This window comes from Oreochromis niloticus, linkage group LG16 (genome assembly GCF_001858045.2).
Source record: "Oreochromis niloticus isolate F11D_XX linkage group LG16, O_niloticus_UMD_NMBU, whole genome shotgun sequence".
NCBI classification, from domain to species: domain Eukaryota; kingdom Metazoa; phylum Chordata; class Actinopteri; order Cichliformes; family Cichlidae; genus Oreochromis; species Oreochromis niloticus.
This window is the reverse complement of record NC_031987.2, coordinates 26,828,909-26,850,390: the sequence shown is the minus strand read 5'-3', so window position 1 is coordinate 26,850,390 and position 21,482 is coordinate 26,828,909. Positions and strand designations below refer to the sequence as shown.

Below are 21,482 nucleotides of genomic sequence, written 5' to 3'. Positions count from 1 at the left end.
TTTAAATGAGAGTAAGTTTTTCCTATTGAAATTGTTGAATGTTGAAATTTGACATTATTTCATATTAAATATTGAAGTTACATGGCACAGCTGGCCAAATAAAGCTGGGAGGTGAGTTTAATTCTGGCATGTTAAACTGTTTTTATTGTTTCTTTGACTGGATCATGTGAGTTTGAAGAGGAAAACGTGACTGAGAATATTCTGCATAATAATGTTATTTCTTTTTTTTTAAGCAACATTCTGGCTGTGGCTATAGTGGCTAGTTAAGTTCAAAATTATTCCACAAACGTCACATTGACAGCTGCACATTAACAAATACTCTAAAGCAGAGACGTCACATTCATTTTACATCATGGCACACATACAGCTCAGTTTGATCTGAAGTGAAAAATTAAAAAAAAGAAGTGCAATTTCAACTGTACATCTCAGTTTTTCTACATGATAAAAAAATGCTGCTCTTGAAGCTAAATGAAAGAAATCTGTCAGTGTGGCTCTTTGGGCTTAAATTGTAATAAATAAATGTGTAAAATTACACCAAAAGTTCTGATAACTAATTCCTGTAAGTATATAAAAACAGTTTCTAAGAAGGTTTCTGTTAATTCACAGAAATTATTATTATTGTTACTTTTTTAAACTTTGTTTTTTCAAAAAACAAACAGAAAACTACAGAAATTTCTATAGTAGAAAAAAAGCTGGACATTCTGTGTCATTTGTTTTTCTATGAATTATTTACTTTGGTGTAGTATGAATGGCCATGAGTAGGAAAAGCTGTAAAATCTGTGAAAATATAATCAAAAGTAAAAAAAATCTATGTCCTCCTTCATTGTTCCAAAGCCATCCAGTGGGCCGGATTAGGGTCTGTGCCGGGCCCATTCTGGCCCCCGGGCCTTCTGTTTGACACCCCTGCTCTAAAAGCCTCAGGCTACATAGGACCACTGTGGTCCATGAGTTATATTTTTTATGTTGTTTCATTTTCAATCGTAACCGCTCCGCTCTGTATGTAAAGCCACGGGAACTCGATTCAGCCACAGAGTGAGTCATCGTCTCTTATAGGCGATCTGTGAGTCGTGTGTACAGCTGCTGTGTGTCTGGCGTGTGGGAGCAGACGCGGGGCGAGGAAGTCCGAAACCTGCAGCTGTCAGGAGCGCAGGATGACCATGGATAAAGCCGAAAACCCGCCGCTGTAGGAGCGATCGGGCCACCCCCGAGCCGAAAAACAGGCAGATAAAGTTTATACTCCCCCGCTGCTGCAGAGACCGAGTCGGCAGAGGGCTCACTCCGGTCCCTCCCTGTTAGAAGAAATGTGGCTAAACCCCGATGAAGTTCTGCTCAAAAATGTGCTGAAACTCTGGGTGACCGAGAGGAGCAACGACTTCTTCCTGCTGCAGAGGAGGAGAGGCCACGGCGAGTCCAACAGCAGGATCACAGGTAAACAATAAAACAGTCCGCTATTGGAGCAACAACACCAAACAAAGGGGAGGCCATGCTGCCAGCACAGGCACATACACAGGGACAGGTAAAAGCACTGGTGTGTGGCAGACAGCTGTTTAAAATTAAACAGGTACAGTAGGAGCAAGCGTGGACAAAGAATGGCAACAGGCGGGGTCACAGGTAAACAACTGGTGTCCAAAGAAGGGGTGTGTTCAGGACGGTGCTCTACAACGAAGGATCAGTGTACACGTAGATCTGTTAAATCAAAGTTCAGCACATGCCTGGATTAATAGCAGCCACGAGTAATCAGGAATGCCCCCGAGCCGCATACCTGTAACTCACACCTGCTCAAACTCTGCATCCTCTGAAGGTGACGATAAACTAGACCCACGAAACGTGCGGTTAACTCATGTTTACCACCAGACCACAAACGCAACAATTTAAAACAGAGCACTTGTGTTACATTCGGACAAAGACAAATGCCTCACAAGACTCTCACAAATCGCACGAACTGCGATCTGTGAGAGTCTTGTGCACGAACTGGTGAGGCAGACTTAACTGGTCAAACAGTGAAAGGAAAGAAATTGGGACAAACAAACTGATTCTGATGTATGATTCTTTCTTACGTGATTTATTTATTTTTTATCATTTGCTAAATATCTCTGCTATAAAACATAAAAACACACGTTTGTTTCAGTGTTTGTCAGTATTGTACAGATCACAGTTGGATAACCCATTTCCTGCTATTCCTGGCGCAGTATTCTTTGGATTCTTGTGGTGACAATAACCATAAACATCACAAGACCATTGTTGGCTGTTTTTAAAATTTCTTTTTTTATTGGACTTGTGTTCTACCCTGTTATGAAAAATTCCCCAAACAAAAGCCAGCTGAATTTGAACTCTGACCTATCACTGTCATTTCCTGTAGGAAACAGGCTTTGTCATGCTGTGGGGTCCTATTGTGTTAGCTGTTACAGAGGTGGCATCATGCTGCTGTGACACTGTTGTCCTTTCTATTCTTTAGTGATTTTTTTCTATAAATTTCTGACCCCGCGCTTGTTGCAGCGGCTGCAGCTCGGCCTGTTTTCTGCTTCCTCTCTCTGGTTTTGCGTCTGTGTAACAGGCTTTGCAGGCGCACTGGACGCTGTTTTTACAGTAGTTTGATGTTAATTACATTAAAGCGAGCATGTGCCTCATCCGCTGTCTCCTTTTTACGATCTGTCTTCTTGCTTGTGGAGCTCTTCTCATAAAACGGAATAAGTGGACTTCCTGGCTGGAGTTTACTTTGTGTTTGTTCCTGCTGTTCCCATAGAGAGAAGACAGGGGGTCAAAGGGTCAAGTCCTGCTCTCACGTCGTTTACCATTAACTAATTCAGGGACTGTAGAAAAGAGCCACGCGGCAGAGTTGTCTGTTTAGTGGCTCAGATTGGATTTGCTTCATGTTTCCACCTATTAATTAAATAGAAAGCTGAGTTGTGCATGTGGTCTCAGAACTCAGCTGTAAAAACACACTCTTCTGCTCTTATCACCGGTGACTACACTCTTCCAGCTGGATTTCTGAGAAGGGCTGGGTAACATCTGCAGCTGATCAGCCCGTTCACATGTTTCTATTTCAAACTAATGCCTCTCTCGTGTTGTTTTTAGTGTTTCCTCATCCGATCAGCGAGCCTCAGTTCACCACTCCAGCCCGAGCACAAGAAAATCATGTCCTGTTTATTAATTTTGATGCGTTCAAGAGCGGACCGAGATCACGGCGTCGTGGATGTGAAAGCAGACGTCTGTTTTGCTTTGCTGCGAGCCTCATAAAGGTCGCCTGTAGTCATCACGTCTCCACAGCAGTATTCCCCTACAATGTGACCGTTAGCAGAGAGAGGCAATGATTCACCGTGGCTCCATTTTTTTTTCTGGAAGCTTCACCAGTGTAAACCCCGTCTGGGTTTGTGGTGACAGATGGATAGTTTTGTGTTGCCAGGCTGCCGGATTTGCAGCTTCAGGCAGGTCAAGTTTGAGGCTAAGATGTGGTTTACATTTGGCTGAAAGTCACAGCTGTCTGCTGGAAAAGACTTATCTTTACACTTCTACCCCCTCTTCTGCTGAGGGTTTCACCAATATGGGCTCTAAAGGGCTGAATTTGATTATTATTAATCAATTAACATAAAAACAACATCGTTTCTGAATGTTTCTCAAACATGTCCATTGAAATACTTTGAGGATTTATGACTCTCTTTGGCACAGTCATGCGGTCTCACAGCAGGTTTTACAGGCTGACGAACCTGAAGTTGTTAAATTAAACTATACTGAACCTCTTATAAGCAAGCATGCAAGTTCCTTTTCTGTTCATGCAGATTTGTGTCTGCACATCTGCGTGTGTCTACCAAACCAGAGAAGACACTGCTAAACACAGAGATAGAGATCTGGTTGCCCTCATCTTTTTCAGTCATAGCTTTGAAAAGCAGGGCTGTGCTCAGCTGTGCTCGGGTGGGCTGATCTCACTGATAATGGCGTCTTTGAAAGCTAAAAATTGTTTAATAGATTAAAGCAAAGCTGGGTTGTAAAAGTACTTTAAGGGGAAAAGTCCCAAACTTTGACTTCTAATAAACATTTTAAAAGTATTAGAGAAAAGTTGGACTAAGGGGCTTTTGGGGTACTATGAGCCAGACATATTGGATTTGTTGGTTGGCCGGTATTATCGGGGGTATTGACCTATTACAAATGAAATGCATCCATTTGGTCCTAGTTGCTGAAAGTGTCATTTTTAAGTGCCGACTGTCCTTAGTTGACTATGGTTAAGTGCGCCTGCAGGCCTGCAGAGAGGATGTGGCTACACAGCTCTGTGCTTATCTTATCACGATCAATACTTTGCATTATTCACTGTATCCAGAGGTCGTGTGCGATTTCCATACATGTTATTTTGGTTATAGTATTCTAAATGGGTTTGATAGCCATCAGTGTGGGTTGTTGACATTGTGAAACCTTAAGGAACCTATATTTTTTTTATTATGTTTCAAGATCCTTGTATGTTCTCACCCGCCCAATGTAACACATGTTCCAGTCTTATCATGGGTGCAGTACTGCTCATGAAGTAATTTGAACTTATAACCCAGTTTTTCATACAAACCAGGTTGTGTGAGTGTTTAGAATGTGTGTAGCTACTCCCTAAGACCTCTGGAGCTCTCTTAGGTCATTTGCTATGTTTATAATGGCGATTAAGCTATCATTTTTTTATTCATCATAATGATTTTATTGTTTTCTGCTCTTTCAAAGCTGAAAGTTTGATGGACTTCTTGATTTTAAGTCAGAATATTGTCTGCCTCAGTGTGTGCTTTTTGCACAGAGGAAATACAGAATAAAAGTGGCACCAAGAGTGTAGTTATTTGGAGAGCATGATGCAGATTAGCTATGGTTCAGGAAGATGAAAACCTGATGACAGTAGCCCTATTGAGACCCGATGAGAGCTTCAGGCAGGACGTGGAACCATGTGTGCCTGGTCTGTTTCTATTTGCCTGACGACTGCAATGCACGGAGTCATTCAAATTTATGAGGGTTCGGGGCTCAATTTTAGCTTCAAGAACATCTGTGGAGTTGATTGCAACTGTGGAGATGCAGATTTCCTGCCGGATTTTGGTATTAAAACTGAACTGAGCAACTGTTTTAGTCGTCTGCTGAAGAGATAGGTGGATATTACATGCCTGATTACATTCGAAGTCCTTCTGTTTTTAAATGAGACTCATCAAAACCGTAATAAGGTTGGGTTCGACCTCTCTGCTGTGCTGGATGTGTCTTAAGTGGCAGTTTTTGCTGCTCTATTTGGCTCTTTATTGTGATTATGCCTTTGAGGAAAGCTAATCTGCATGCTGCCTGAAGTTTCCATTGCAACCAACTACGGTTTCCTCATCATCTGAGCCATATTTTTAATAAGCAAACACGTGTAGTGCTTCTCATAGACAACAGACATGATGGGCTTTATGATAACCAATCTAAAGCATACTAGTGGAATTAAAGTCAACAAAATATTGGAGTTAAAAGCAGCACCAGAATTTAAAAAATATGCTGTGCACGCAGTAATGTGCAGATGTTTTGAACTGTCCCTCATTTCTTCATATTTTTCTAGGAAAATGAAAAACTGGGTGGAGTGATTCATTGAAACTTGTACAAACACATGGGAATACAGTATATAAGGCAAAAACAGAGTTTGTACAATTGCAATGAGATTGAACTCTCTTAGATAGACTTTCTTGAATTTTCTTTAAGTAGTCTTCGGGAATAGTTCTTCAGGCTTCTTTAAGGACATTCAAAGCTCTTCTTTAGACATTGGCTGCCTTTTGTTCAGTTCTCTCCTTCAATAATGTTGAGGTCCAGACTGTGGGGAGGCCCACAGTCTGTGTGTTTTTCTGCACACTGCACTGTCAGTGTGTTTGGGATCATCGTCATGCTGAAAATGAAGCGCTTGCCAGTCAAATTCTTTCCAGATGGATGCTTTCAAACTTTAAATTGGTTCTTTGCTAAGTTTTGCAACATTTGTTCATCCTTTGTGTTAAATGCCCTTTTTTGCATTTGAATGATTAGTCCATAAGGTCAGCATTAAACGGCTTAAGAAAAAAGCAAAAAAAAAAAAAAACCAAAACTTCCCTCCTGAAAATGGTCAGGTAGAAGGACTGGACTGAAAATAAGTGAAAAGCAGCCAATGTCCAAAAGAAAAACTTTAAAAGACCTTTAGAAAGCTTTGAGAACTATTGCTCAAGAACATTTTTAAGAAAGAGGGGTGGCTCAAGACTTTTACACCATGCTGTACAAGCAGAGCAAGTGCAGGCACATTACTAAAATGCTGTGCAAACATATAGATCATTAGATGGCTTTTAAAAGACTCCATGGGAAAAGGCATTAATTGCTCTGGCCCTAATACTGAACTGTTGGCCAAAAAAGATGAAAATGCAACATTTTCATCATTAATATTACCAATGTTAATGATTGTCAAGAAATAAAAAATAAAAGCCTTTGTCATTCTAAAATAAAACAAAAATAAAAATTAAAGGAAAGTGGATGGAGTGAAATCATGCGATGGAAAACCCTCAGTTAGGCTTAATGTGTATCATGAAATTGGATACTCAAAAGTGCCTGCTATATGCAGTGAGTGTAATCCGAGATAAAAACCACAGATGTACAAAACTCACCAGTCTTGTCCTCTTGGTGTTGGAAACAGCCTCTCCGGGTGTTTCCAGTTTCTCCTTCTGTCATGCAGATGTGAAATATTGCTGCCTGTTCGAGAGCTCTTCAACCCCGTCTCAGTCCACTGACAGGGAGACTGAAGAGCGGCATTAGTACACTTGTGAGATTGTGTTTTTCTGGTTGTTGTAGTTGAGGTTTATGTGATATTCAACGATTGTTTAAGGAACAGATGTGTTAGATCTTCTCAGCATGTGAGTTCATCACCTGCTGCTTCACTGCTGTGAGAGTTTAAAAGGCTATAGACACTATTTGAGCTCTTTCACTATTTTTTATGTCCACTGTTGGCTACTTTTGGGTTCATTATGGCTGCAGCAGGTTGCAGTAATTTTGCTAAATAATTCAGAGATAAGAACAAAATATTAACACTCAAAAATAATGGGCATGCTACTGGGAAATGACTTTGCACATGGCAGAATTCCCAGTGATTACTGATTGTCTGTGCTTTGCCATTTCTGCAGGGCTCCTGGTGGGGGCGCTAGACAATGTTCTGGACTCCACTGCCAGGGTCACACCCTTTCGCATCCTCCTCCAAGTTCCCGGTTCCCAGGTCAGCTGGATCATTGCCAGTGGTGAGCTGAACCCTTACGCCTTTTTTTTTAATGTTTTCATCTGTGTGCCTGTTGTGATCTGCAGCCTTGGGAGATTCCTGCGTGCTCGGTTGCCTGACTTTGACTCATTTGACCGGCCGGAGATGTTAAATTCTCTCTTTCTTTGCTTTCATCAGGAGCTGCCATAGAAGAGGTGAACAAGCACTGGGACTGGCTGGTTCACAACCTGCTTCACTCTCTGTCTGTGTTTGAGAACAAGGAGGATGTTGCCAGCTTCGTCAAAGGAAAAGTCAAGGTCTGTAATGTGCCAGCATAGTCATGAAAACTCAGAGAGTTTTAGATTTGAAGATGTGATTTTCTCGAAGATTTTTAAACGATGTGGTTGTGAGCCCATTTGAAAGTAGACTGAAGTAGTGACTCCAGCTTATCTTCTGCAGGGCCTTATCGCTGAGGAGGTTCAGGGACGCCAGGCGGCCCAGGAGGATGACCCGGGGAAGTTCAGGGAGGCGCTCCTGAAGTTTGAGGTTCACTTTGGCCTCCCCTCGTCAGAGAAACTGGTGACGTACTACTCCTGCTGCTGCTGGAAGGGCCGGGTGCCTCGGCAGGGCTTCCTCTACCTCAGCATCAACCACATGGCCTTCTACTCCTTCCTGCTGGGGAAGGAAGGTCTGTACTCCAAAGTGAGAGCTCTCATTTTCAATCTAAAAGACTGCACTTGTTCATCAAATTGGTAATAACGGTACTCAGACTTTGGCATTTGGAGAAACTCACATTCTCTTTTAACAGTATTAGAAAAGCTTGCTGTGTAAACTATAGTGAGGACAAGGTGGCTCTAACCTCATGCACTCAGTGGGATTTTATTCTCTTCTTATTCCCCCCTTCAGTCAAGTTTGTGATTCCCTGGGCAGAGGTAACACGGTTGGAGCGGGTCTCCACCGCTTTAATGCCGGAGGCAATTCGGGTCACCACACGGCAGCGGCAAAGGGAGTTCTCCATGTTCTTGAATCTGGACGAAGCCTTCGGGGTCATAGGTCAGCTGGCTGACATTGCCCTGAGGCGGCTGCTGGACAGCAAAGGCCTGGAGCTGGACCGAGTGCTGCAGCAGCCCGCACGCATCACCAAAAGGTCAGTGCCGGTTCAGGTGTGTGCTAACAGTACAAACAGACAGTGAGTTTCTTAATGCGAGATTAAGCAACATTAGGAATAAAACAAAGTTATCCACAGAAAGAAGTACAAACCTTTGCTCACATCACTCTAATCCCCCCAAAAAGTTAGCAAAAAACTCCTTTTGAATACCTGCTGTATACACTGTTGCTTTACTGCTTATTTAGTCAGGTCCTTGTAGATCAGGGGTGGGGAACTCCGGGCTTCAAGGGCTGCTGTCCTGCAGCTTTTAGATATTACCCTGCGTCAACACACCTGAATCACATGATTAGTTCGTTACCAGGCCTCTGGAGAACTTCAGGACATGTTGAAGAGGTCATTTAACCATTTGAATCATCTGTGTTGGATCAAGGACGCATCTAAAACCTGCAGGACACCGGCCCTCGAGGCCTGGAGTTGCCCACCCCTGTTGTAGATCCTTTCAGGCACGAGTCATTCAAAATATTGCAATTATGCTTCTCTCATAAGCCTTTGGTGAGTCAGCCTGAAACTCACTACTTCCCTTTTTACACAGAGCAGAGTGTTATTATGTAGATTCCTGCCTGAGCTAACCCACTGAGTCAGTAACTCAGTTACTCACTTCACTCACAGTCTCACTGCTTTGCTAGTCCAGCATGAAGGCAGCTGAGCTCAAAGCATCACAGAACCCACGCAGATCTGCTCAGTATGACGGAGCAAGGGGAATATTTTAGCTATCAACTGTAAATTGCTGCTGCAAGCCCATAGCCTCCCTGACACACCTGCTCGGGATGCTGCAGTTTTAACAGTATTACTACAGAAGAAGAAATAGGTAGGTTTTATAGGTATCATTTTTATTTTTTATTGTGTTCTCAGCCTCACAGAGCTGCTGTTTCACAGCACAAGTTCAGTATCACAGGAACAGTGTGACACAGCTCCACTCCTATTGCACTGCTCGTGCAGTGGTTTTTGTGGGGTGTGTGTGCATGTGTGAGTTTGTGTGCGTGCAAGGGAGGGGGCGGCTTTCCAAAGCGACAACAAACATGGTGACAGAAGTTGTGCCGTGTTCTTTTGTGTATCTGTGTTGTTGGTTTTTTTGTGATGCAGGCATGCACTTTGTTTATTTTTCTAAAAGAAAAAAAGAAAGAAAGAAAACCCAAGCAAACCTCAAAACCATTACAGGAAGTCAAGTTCAAAGCTTTATCTAAAAAAAACCCCAAAAATTAGTGCAATGCAGATGCCCGACTGGATAACACACCACATCACAGTAGCTGCTTTATATGTGTGTGTCCATGCATGTGTTTGAAGAAGAAGAGGAGGAAGGAATAGAGCTTGCCGGATAAAGAAAGTACAGAGGGTCCAGAACGGGCACGATGATGAATAGCAAAAGAGGAACTGAACGTGTGGTGATGACACTGAAATCAGAAGTGGCAGATGAAGGCAGCCAAATTCACAAAGAGAAGAAGAAATGGGATTTCCCATGGACTAACAATAAACCTCAATACTGACATACTTCTTAGCTGGGATCCTCTCTTCCTCATTCATAGCCCACTCATAAAGACATCTGCAGTGGCATAGTAATTCAGTTACTATTCTATTTTGACTCTTTCTATATATATTATCAGAGGTCACATAAATCTGCACGCCAGTCGCTGTGCTGTGTTTCACATTTGACTAATGCACATATCGCAGGATGTGAGAAGTAAGCATCTAAACATCCAACTAACAGGCCAGAATGTTAAAAATGATCCTCGTGCTTTAAACAAATGTAGTGTAAAGTGAAAGGATTGTGTTATAGCATATATACAGACAACGAACAGTTATTGTCTGTTGCATTTTAGTTGTGCTGGGGGAGCTTCTTTTTCAGAGGGGAAATAAAAACATTTGGGTCAGAAAATAGAGGACGAAGAGCTGTGTTTAAAATTGAATTCATCTCCTCAGGGCACCACCAGCCTGTCTCTTGGCAGTTTAGAGGTTGGAGGCAGAAACTCACTTCAAATCTGCCTGAAACACATCCGTATGTACATATTCTGCATGTTTCGCATCTTCAAGGATAAAGCCTACGTTTCTGCGAGAGGAGTTAAAAAGCAAAAATAGATTTCTTGCTTTTGCGAAAGGGTGACCAGACATCCCTCGAATACAACGCAAGCACTCTCACCGCAGCTCTGAGGTCTGTTTGTTTTACCGACCAGATGGAGGTGCTTGTCACTGAAGCGTGTAAGTGTAAGACGACTCTCCTACAAACACATGTTCAATAGACCCGCTTCACACCAACATCTTTAACGTGGAAGAGCACAGTCGAATTTGAATTTCGGATTTTCTGTCATCCACACGGTCAAAAGTACACAGACAGCCTCTAATATGTACATACGTGGAGCTGAAGGTTCTACAATGTCTTTTAACTTTTAACTATTAATTTCTCATTGGTGAAGTCACGATTGACTACAACTGGGCGTTTCTCCTTACTGACATAAAAGGAATTTGGTTAACAGTAATATTTGGATTGACCATTACTCAAAAGACTCAGTGAAGATCTGTCAAGGAAAACTGTAGATTTACATAAGCTGTGGAGGTCAGTTGGAGCCATTTATAAACAACTTCCAAGATCATGAGCTCAAACAACTGTATGTAAGTATAAGCTATTCGGATGTGTGACCACTTTGAAGAGGTTTGGAAATTGGTTAGGATGCTCAGGGACAACCCAAGAAACACTAAGGCTCAAGCCTACCATGAGTTGGAGGTGGAACACTAATGTCACTATCCACAGTCCAGCGAATCAGCCCACGGCAAGTTTTATATCACAGTGGACTGAGAGACCAAGTAAGAAGCCCCTCGTCAAAAATCAAGCCATTCAAGCTTGACCGAAACTTGCAGCTGCCCACATGGACAAGCCAAATGCCTTCTGGGGAAAGTTTTGTGGTCAAATGAGACAAAGATTGAACTATTTGGCCACAATGACAAGAGGAATGTGTTGCTAAGCATGGTGGTGGTAGCAACATGCACTGGGGCTGCTGTTGCTGCCAGTGGTCCTGGTGCACAACGTGGATAGAATAATGCAGAAGGAGGACTTCCTCCCAGTTATTTAACTTCAACAGCTAGACGGTTGAAACTTGGACACAGTTGAGTGTTGTAATAGGACAATGATACCTAACATGCATCAAAACTGGTTTTTGAACTGATAGAGTGGGCTAACGTTAATTTTGATGCTTCAGGAATGGGTCTCCTGGCCTCTCTGCAAAAAGAACAGTTCAAAGAAATCACTAAAATTGCAACCACATTCATGATGAGTATATGTAAAATTCTGGCCACAACTGTTATGTTATATTTATTTACAGAGCCTTAAGTGATGTGATTAGTAATGCCAGTCACTGACAAATGCAGCTTAAATAGAAAAAATGAAGGACATTTGCAGCGGGAAAGGAGGTGAGGAAACAAGGCCGCTTCTCTTGTCTTGGAAAATTATAGGGTGGGATTTAAAGCGCTGCAATAAACTCTGCCGAGCAGCACTATACTTAAGTGTTCTATTCTTGCACTGCAGTCGATTATCACGCACATAGCAAGGCCGTGCTACAGCTCCTCTTTGTCTTCGTTTAATGTGACGTTGACACAGTCATGCATCGTTGAGCTTAGCGCAATGCATTTGTTCAGTGTTGAGCGTCACTGTTGCTGTTGCCGTTCACACTGGCACAGCTTCTGTACTCCATTTCAAACAGGTGATACGGTTTTGGTATCGTGGAAGCTGTTAATGTACAAGTTTAAGGCCTCCTCTTTGGCCTTTGAGGACCAGAGCTTTATTCTGTAGAGATTTATCTGTTTGCCAGAAATGTGTTATTTTAAGTGACTGTGAGCACAAAAAAGGAAGATTTGATTTCTCAGCCAGAATAAGTACTGTTTATATTTCCCTATGTGTAGTTTTTAGTGAAAGTGAATGAGACATAAAGATTTTTTGTCCTTTGGACCCGTTTCCTCACTGACTGAAGATTTTGTAATGTCATTTGCTTTTGCTTTCATTCCCCCACCTGTCTCAAACTGCCTCATTGTCTGACTCTTCCTCTAACCATCTCCCCCTCCCAGGATCCTAGAGGAGCAGGCTATTAGGGAATATGTTCTGGCTCTGTTTCGACTCCCACGGAGTGAAAACCTCCATGAGGTGGCCTCCTGTTCAGTTTGGACACCACACGCCCGCTGCCACACAGCCGGGACTCTCTACACCACCGACAGTTATCTGTGTTTCTCCAGCCGAGAGGAAGGCAACCTCGTCCTGCTCATACCCCTCTCAGAGGTACAGTACTTGCCATTTAGCACATTATTAGAGCTATTACATACTCCCCCTCCCTGACATTTATAACTGTGGCCTGCAGTTGGCTCTCATAAAGTACAAAAGTTCAAGTTAAATCTTTAAGTGTCTCATAAAACAATAAACATAACGGACAGTAATCCAGGTTAAAATGCATTGTAAATGCAGCCATGTGGCTAATTAAAAGACTGCGGGTGCCTACAGGAAGTGACAGAAGGCCCAAAAACCTTTGGCCCATGTCATGTGATACAGTTAGTAGTGACTACCTGAACATAGATGCACTTGTTAATGAAAAGTCTGCCTTCATCTTCGCTGTCCTCAGTGATTTCACAAGACAGCTTTCACAAGGAGTCTGTGTTTACTCTGTCTGCTGTGGTTAACCGGTAACACGTGGACTGATTTCATGTGGTTGATCACGTGGCAACATGCAGAAGGACATGAAAACACACTGTATACACTTTGTTAGCTCTGTCAGGAATGTAAATTAAGTGGTTTTAGTAGCACTTGTCTCTTTGACACAAATTAACAGCCAGATTTCAAACTGTAAAGAAAAACCATGAAGGTGACAAACCTTAAGTCATTTTGGGGGAATTCAGTCTTCTAGATTCTAGTTTGTAATAAAGTCTTTGCAGTTCATTGTGAAAGGAAGAGAGTATCAGCCGGTGGTTCAGTCTGTTCAGTAATTCATACTTTCTAATCCTCTGTTTCCTGTGTTTTCTATTGAAGCATTGTCCTTTACAAACCTAATCTACCCCTCTGCTCCTCCTGATTCTGCATACTTCGTACATGGCTGCAGTGTTGTTAGTAATTTCAGCCCCTTGGATTCCCACTTTCGAAGATGTTTCTCTTCTTACGATTCCAGCTTGAGCAACAGGAGCCAGTCTGCATTCCTGCTCTGTTTTTGCACAAAGAACAACTGTGTGTGTGTTATGATGCGTTACCACTTCTTTTGGCCATTTTTGTCACCAGGTGTTGTCCATAGAGAAAGCAGACAGCACCAGCGCGCTGCCCAACCCTGTCATAGTGAGTATTCGGACTAAAAAGGCCTTCCAGCTGATTGAGCTGAACGACAGAGACGAGCTGGTTGAGAACATGAACTCCAGACTTCGAGCGCTGCAGTGGAAGCGGTCCATGTTCCGCAGCAGGAAAGAGGGCAAGAGGAGCGTGGTGAGTGGGATGTTTAATTGGGTGGGACCTGCAATTTATACGGATAATGGAAAATGAAACAGTGCAACAAAACAACAGAAACAGAAATAGTCAGTAATGTTCAATACACTGGGTTGTTGCCAAAATGATAAAGACAAACGGTTGCTAGAAGCACTTTATGATGTTTTCTCTAATCAAAGTTAAAATGACATATGTGGAACTGGAAACATTTCCTGTATGACGACTAAGGGAAGTACTGTAAGCACTGTTCAGCTCTAATTTCAAAGGGATCCAGTCATAGAAATATTGTCTGTAATTATTGACGTTTCTTTTGTTCCTCACATTTTCCACAGAGCTCCCCAACACCTTACTACACCTTCTATTATGACACTGGGTACTCTGATGAAGAAGAGATAGAGGAGCATGTCCTGCGCAACACTGTCAACAGTGAAGCTCTCATGACGGCCTTCCACCAAAATCAACCAGGAACCAATGGCAACAAGGTGGGAGGAGTCTGAGACACTGTTCATCTAAACCTGTAATTTGATATATAAATAACCAATCGAATGAATTCAGAGTCACTTCAGATCTGATTTAAAGGGTCGTCTCTCCCTAAGAGTTAGAAAGGAACAATATCCATCAGCTGAATGTAGTAAGTCAGAATCAGGATCAGGAAATTTGTGTGTGTTTGTGTCAGAGCACGGATCAGGTGAAGGAGCGGCTGTGGGAGGATCATTTCTCTGAGTTCGGACGTGGCGTCCACATGTTTCGCACAGAGAAGATCCAAAAGCTTGTGGCTATGGGGATACCAGAGTCACTGCGAGGGGAGCTGTGGATGATATTTTCAGGTATATATGTATACAGTTGTGGTCATAAGTTTACATACCCTGGAAGAATTTATGCTTTTTTTTTGTTTTGTCCATTTTTCAGAAATAATGATAATACAAAAACGTTACTTTCACTCATGGTCTTTAGTTGGGTTAAATCATTTATCGACAGCTGTGTTTTCCCTTTTTAAATCATAAAGACAAAAGAAACTACCCAAGTAACCCTGATCAAAAGTTTACACATCCTGGAAGTTTTGGCTTGATAACATACGACCACACAGATGGCATCAATATCACTGAGTTACTGTACAGAGAACAGGAAGTGGAGGCATTTTGCAAAGAAGTATGGACAGCTTTATCATCTGAGAAAATAAAGTACCTCATCCATAACTACCACAAAAGACCTCAAACTGTCATTAATGTTAAAGGAGGCAATACACTATAAGAACTATTTCAAATATCATAATAACAGACCGCTGCACACTGTCTGTGCTGCACAAGTGAAGCATTGTGTTGGTTCAAGGAGGCCATGCAGTCTTCTGATACCCATCAACACATCAAATCAGCAGAAGTTAATTAGGCTGGTTTAGAGGGCCTCTCACTCTGTACAAGTCACCGACCCTGGATTCAGCAACACCGCCCCAGACCATCACACTTCCTCCTCCATGTTTGACAGCTGATGCCACACACTGTGGAATCATCCTTTCGCCTACTTGACGGCGTGCAAAGATCCTTCATGATGAACTGAACATTTCAAATTTTGATTAATCATAATACCTTCTTCCAGTCCTCAGTAGTCCAATGGTGGTGTTTCATGGTCTAGGCAAACCCCTCTTTTTTTATTCTGACAGCTTAGCAATGGCTTTCCTTCTGCAACTCGTTCTGTCAAACCTGCAGCTCGAAGTCTTCTCTTCACACTTGAAGCTGAGACTTGCTTACTACGACCACTATTAATACTGGTTGCGGTACTAATAATACTAATGTGCAATAATCCTTTCTGGCATCGTTGTATTTTTACTCAGTTGTATATAGCATTTGTATTCTATTTTTATCTTATTGTATATTTTATTCTATTTTATTCTGCTGTATATAGTATTTTATTTTATTCTATTCTGTACAGTTGTGTACTGTATTTATTCTTATCTTATTTTATTCTAATTTTTCCTTCACAACTTTTGCACTGTCCACTTCCTGCTGTGACAAAACAAATTTCCCACGTGTGGGACTAATAAAGGTTATCTTATCTTATCTTATCTTATCTTATCTTATCTTATTAAACTGTGCTTGAAGCTGTTGTCCTGTGAGCCGCCTATCATGCAAGCTGTTAACTCTCAGAAACTTGCCCTCTGATTCATTTGTGGCATTTCATCTGTCAGACCTCTTCCTGTCAGCATTTGCCCCAGTTCCTGAGAGCCTTTTAATGGTGAAGGAAACTGTACTCACTGACACCTTGACTTTCTTTGTAATTTCTCTGTAGGGAAGACCTATATCTTTAAGTGTTATGATGGTCTGTCTCTCTTCCATTGTTAATTGTGTGTGATACACTGATGTATCTGCTGAGTAAAAACCCAGATGTGGTAGGCCAGCACATACAAAACAAGAAGACAAACTGTGAGATTAAATCTAAGTCTCACTGTGGTCCTGGCCCCAGCAGGCAATGAATGACTATAAGGGTCCCCACAAGTATGGAATTACAGGTGTGTGTGTGTGTCTGTGTTTAAACCCAACTTGGGCTTCACATCCTCTTCTCTGCATCTGTTGTTCCTCAGGCAATGGCACTCTTTCAGTCAGTCAGATTTTATTTTGGCGTGTGGTCCGTTCCTCTGCTCAGTCTCACTTCCTTTTATCCAAACATAGTCTCTTTGTGCCGCAAAGAATAACTAAAAATGAAACTGATCGAAGGTAAAAGGTACAGGTGTGCAGAATAATTTTAACCTGGGATTTTTCTTATAGCATATATATATCGTTGGGGAACAAAACAGGGTAGCAGGTCATTCTCCGTTTACAACTCCTAATTCCTGTGTGGTTTGTGCAGATGCATCCTCTGACCTAGGGTCCCATGAGGGCTACTACGCCAGCTTGGTGCAGAAATCAATGGGCCATAACAACCTGGCCACAGAGGAGATCGAACGGGACCTGCACCGCTCACTGCCGGACCATCCCGCTTTCCAAAACCCAACGGGCATTGCTGCACTCAGGCGCGTCCTCACTGCGTATGCTCACCGCAACCCAAAGATCGGATACTGTCAGGTAAAGGCGTTTAAGCAGCAGTGTTAATCATTTTTGTAATGGTGGCACTTATAGTGTAATACTAGAACCACTTACAGTCACGTGATTCAACTGTGCATCCTGACTTTAAGATGCATGTGTGAATTTTGCTTTCTCTCTCACTAGTCTATGAACATCCTGGCATCGGTGCTGCTGCTGTATGCTAAAGAGGAAGATGCCTTCTGGCTGCTGGTGGCCGTGTGTGAAAGAATGCTGCCCGACTACTTCAATCGCAGGGTCATAGGTAAAGAGCCCAGAGAGCAGCAGTACATTTTAAGCTTTATTTGCTTGCAGCCACGCTTTTAAAAAGAGCACATAAGTGGTTACTGTGTTGCTGCTGCTGCTGCTGCTGTTACTGCGGTGTATGTACCGTTTCTGAGACAGGCTTTCAGAATAGACATTATTTCCTGTGTTTGTAAAGGTGTTTATTTTTGCCCTGCGTGTTGCACTTGTAGCAATTTCCTTTTCCTTTTAATGTCCACATGTTTGTGGGCGTCACTTATTTTTGAAAGAACAGTGATTGTGGTCTGAGACTCTGTAGAAGCATAGATTCACAGCCTTACTTTTTAAAAAAATTCAAGTTAACAGTTTCCACATTTCAAAAGAGGCAAAAAATCCCCACAAAAAACCATTGATATATTTATTCTGGCAGCAACCTGCCTCTGGTTAAAACACTGAAACCACATTAACATTACCTGTCTTTACAGAACACAGAAGCTATTTAGCAAAGAGAAGTAATGCTTTACTATAAAAATCTTGTGTGGAAGTGCAGAACAGCACAGACTGAATAGCATGTTTATGCTGCCATCTAGTGGTCAGAATGATGAAAAAGAGCCATATATTAAGGAAAAATGGGCATCACACATGTGAATCATAACACATCTTGAATATATTTAACTTGGAGAAAAATTTGGACAGGCCTACATCCAAGGCCATTCTTTGCCACCCCAACACTGTCTGACTCCACCACCTCTCCTGCAGGCGCTCAGGTGGACCAGTCGGTGTTCGAGGAGCTCATCAGGGAGCGTCTGCCAGAGCTGGCTGAACAGATTCCAGACCTTTCCACCCTCTCCTCTGTGTCCCTGTCTTGGTTCCTCACCCTGTTCCTGAGCGTCCTGCCGTTCCACAGCGCCGTCTGTGTGGTCGACTGCTTCTTCTTCCACGGAATCAAAGCCATCTTCCAGCTTGGCCTGGCTGTGCTGGAGGCCAATGCTGCGGAGCTTTCATCCAGCACAGATGACGGGCAGGCGCTTATGATTCTCACAGGGTAGGTTTGCAGCTTGCTGGTAAAGCAAAACTCAAAGCATTGTGCCACTGATGGACATGAATGCTTTCTTACATTACTTTGTGCTTTTGTCTGCATTGTATGCTTTATAATTGTATGTGCACGGGTGGAATTTAACACCTCGTTGGTTTTCCTATGATTCCCAGTTTTCTGGACCAGGTTGGAAATGAAGAGTGCCCCGGTTTTCCGTCCTCCTCGCCTGCTGCAGAGGAAACTAGCTGCAGTGTCGCTAAGGGGCACACAAACATCACTGACCTCATCAATGACGCCTATATCGTAAGAGATGCACATTTTTTGCCTGATATTTGCCTTAAATAATTAGTTTGTGCACATTGTGCACCAACTCCTTTACTTGTTTTCTTTCGCTTCCTTTTGTTAGATAAGTGAGCTTTTCACCTCTGGTTTATTCAACTACATTTCGCTCTACCGACCTTCTTCGTAATCCTCATTTAGTCATCACAGTTCATGAGATATCTTTCATGCTGTGCTCTCTGACCTCAGAAATTCGGAGACCTGACAGTGCGGCAGATTGAGCAGCTCCGCTGTCGGCACAGAATCCGGGTGCTCCAGGCACACGAAGACACCACCAAAGAAAATGCGGTGAGAAGTCTGACACAGAATCTCAAACATCCTTAAAGCTGCTCAAAAGAAGCTTGAAGGACACATCAGTAACACATACCCAGCTCTCAGCTGTTTATAATGCTTCCCTCTGTTTTATGCGCCTTTGCAGTTGAGACTGGTGTCGCCAGATGTTTCCATCCCTCCAGAGAAATTGGCCGACATCTACGATCTCTTCAAGGTTATTTTTCTTCCTTGCTGACAGACCAATTGATGTGTCAAAGAAAACCTAAATCATCTCTGTGTCTGTCTTTTCGTTTTTCTCTGTCCTCCTCCTCCCTGCAGACGGAGCACTTCATCACTCTGTACTGGGGTGACAGCAGCGCGGCGGCGGCGGCAGAGGCAGCAGCGTGGCACTACTGTGACTCGAATCGCTCCTTTATAGAACGGCAGTATCGGCTGGACCGACCTCAGTTTAAAAGCCTGTACGGGCTGCTGGTGCCGTGGCCCGACGTCTCCAACCAGCACACCGACACGCTGGCCAACCGCACCTTCACCCTCCTGGACCAGGACTGCGACAACCTGGTCACCTTTAGAGACTTTGCCAGCTGGCTGGGTAGGTCCAGGGAGGACAGGCGGGGAAATGGAAAATGCATAAAGCTGAAATAAAAAGTGATCATAAGAAGAAGTTTCACTTTGCTCTGTCTCCTCATGTTTTTTATTGTTTTTTCCAGACACGCTGTACTTTGGGGAGCTGAATGAGAAAATAAGGCTGCTTTACTGCCTTCACATCCCTCCAGGTTATTCATTATGTGAATACAATGATGTGTTATTGAGCTCTACTCTCATGTTGGCGATTTATTGATTCCTTTTGCGTTTGTTCGCATCTGCAGCTCTCACAGAAACTGAAGATGACCCCTCGGTTATGAAGAGCCCCCTGCTGTCCACAAACAGACCCCTCTATGTTAATCTGCCCCCTCGTCAGTGCAAACACGCTCACTCGTCATGTTATTGCACTTATCAGGGGGATTTACTTGTGAGGCTGAAGGAAATCTCTCTCTTGTTGTTTTAGGTGATGACGGTGAGGTGAAAGATTACCAGGATCAGCTGAAGCAGATGCTCCAGGATCTGGCCAAAGAGAAGGAGAAAGATGTGGAGAAGCCTCTGCCTCTCATGAACCAGGTATAGGAGTCGCATGGTCTCACCTTTTTTTTTCTTAGATGTATGAAAAAAGTCAGATTTCTGACAAAAAGTCAAGACCAAAAATATGTATTCTGCCTTAAATAATCAGACAAACATGCAGACGTTTGATAATTAACTCTCTTTGTTCCTTCTTGTGCAGTCGGAGTTCATCCAGTTCTGTAAAACGCTCTACAGCATGTTCCACGGCGACCCGGAGGAGAATGAGCTCTTCCAGGCTATCGCCACAGTCACCAGTCTCGTGCTGCAGATCGGTGAGGTCGGCCATCGCGGTAAAATCGCCGGATCAGAGGCCAACAGCCAGGAGGGCTCGACGGCAGCGGGCGGGGTCGACGCCCGCAAAGGCAGCAGGAGTTCGGCAACAGCGGACAACGAGTGGACGGTGAGCTACGCTCAGATCCTGGCCTCACTGCTCACGGAGCAGGCGCTGGTGAACTTCTTCGAGAAGCCTCTGGATTTGTCGGCCAAGATCACACAAGCCAAGGAGAGTCAGTATCAGCAGCGGGCGGGTTTGCTCACTCTGCAGCGAGCGAGCAGCTGATTAGAACGTGAACAGCAGACTGCGAGCTGCAGCAGGGTCATGTGATGCTGAAGAGCCTTAATGTAACCTGTGATATTTACAGTGCTGATAACGGGACTGCCAGGTTTCTTTCTAAGCCCTCAAACTGCTCTGACCTCTGACTGAGGACAGAAAGATGTTTTCTGTGAACATTTTTGAGAAGGAAAATGTTCCGGCTGATTCCAGTGGTTGACTCACTGGATCTGGGCATCAGATTTTTCATTTTGGGCCATGGGAAACTTTCCTTATTACCTTCTTGTGTTACCAAAAGGATGCCTGCAGCTCAGCTGTGTTTCAGTCCAATAATTTGTCACCACTTTGTTGTGTTTTAAAGTGTTTACTGGCTGTGAAGATAACACTCTACACTTCGTCTCACTCACTTTCTCATCAGAAATCTGCCTTATTTAAGTTTTACCCGTAAATGTTGCGATCAATCATTCAGCATTAAGGACAAATCTAGCATACAGATAGTGTTTTTTTTTTTTTAAATGACTAATTTTTATTACTTCTATTTCTTTAATATTAAATGTTTTCAAAGACACGGTCTCTGATTAAAGATATTTTTGAAAGCTTTTTCAGATTACTGGAAAAATAAATCAGCGTTTAATGAAAGCAGCAAAAAAGATGACATATTTTAAATATAAATGTTGGGGGGAAAATCACTTCTGTTTTCACTTCTTATTAAGCTAAATTAGACTGGCAGCAGCAGGATTCACATCATTGTTCAGCCTCAGACTTTTATTTATTTTTTTTAAATGTTTTCAATTTTGGGAGATTATTGGTTCACTGCTGTGCTTTGCCTTTCACCCAATAGTGCTGGATTCTTTGTAACTACAAAAATGTTTATCAGCCCATAAAATAAATCCAAGTTTTCTTTGATCTTTACTCATTTTTCTCAGCTCCTCAGTCCTCCTGCCTGTGACCAGGACTCGAGTTGTTTTTACCCTCGATGTATGAAAGATGCGTGACACAGCTATTGCTTTGTATTCATATGATGAAGCTTTCAGCTCCATGG

The 21,482-nt window shown here is 42.9% G+C and overlaps 1 protein-coding gene across 1 annotated transcript; it reads left to right on the top strand.

Annotated features, from left to right (window-relative positions):
• The first annotated feature begins 1,005 nt into the window (after positions 1-1,005).
• On the top strand, positions 1,006-21,352 carry tbc1d8 (TBC1 domain family member 8). The gene is made up of 20 exons (XM_003454918.5): positions 1,006-1,428; positions 7,116-7,226; positions 7,382-7,500; positions 7,643-7,871; positions 8,090-8,330; positions 12,402-12,609; positions 13,594-13,791; positions 14,124-14,273; positions 14,468-14,618; positions 16,633-16,847; positions 16,992-17,109; positions 17,847-18,132; positions 18,297-18,426; positions 18,652-18,750; positions 18,881-18,949; positions 19,054-19,324; positions 19,443-19,508; positions 19,602-19,688; positions 19,781-19,890; positions 20,051-21,352. The coding sequence occupies exons 1-20, from the start codon at positions 1,302-1,304 to the stop codon at positions 20,447-20,449; spliced, it is 3,384 nt and encodes a 1,127-aa protein (XP_003454966.1). The 5' UTR covers positions 1,006-1,301; the 3' UTR covers positions 20,450-21,352.
• Positions 21,353-21,482: the final 130 nt, after the last annotated feature.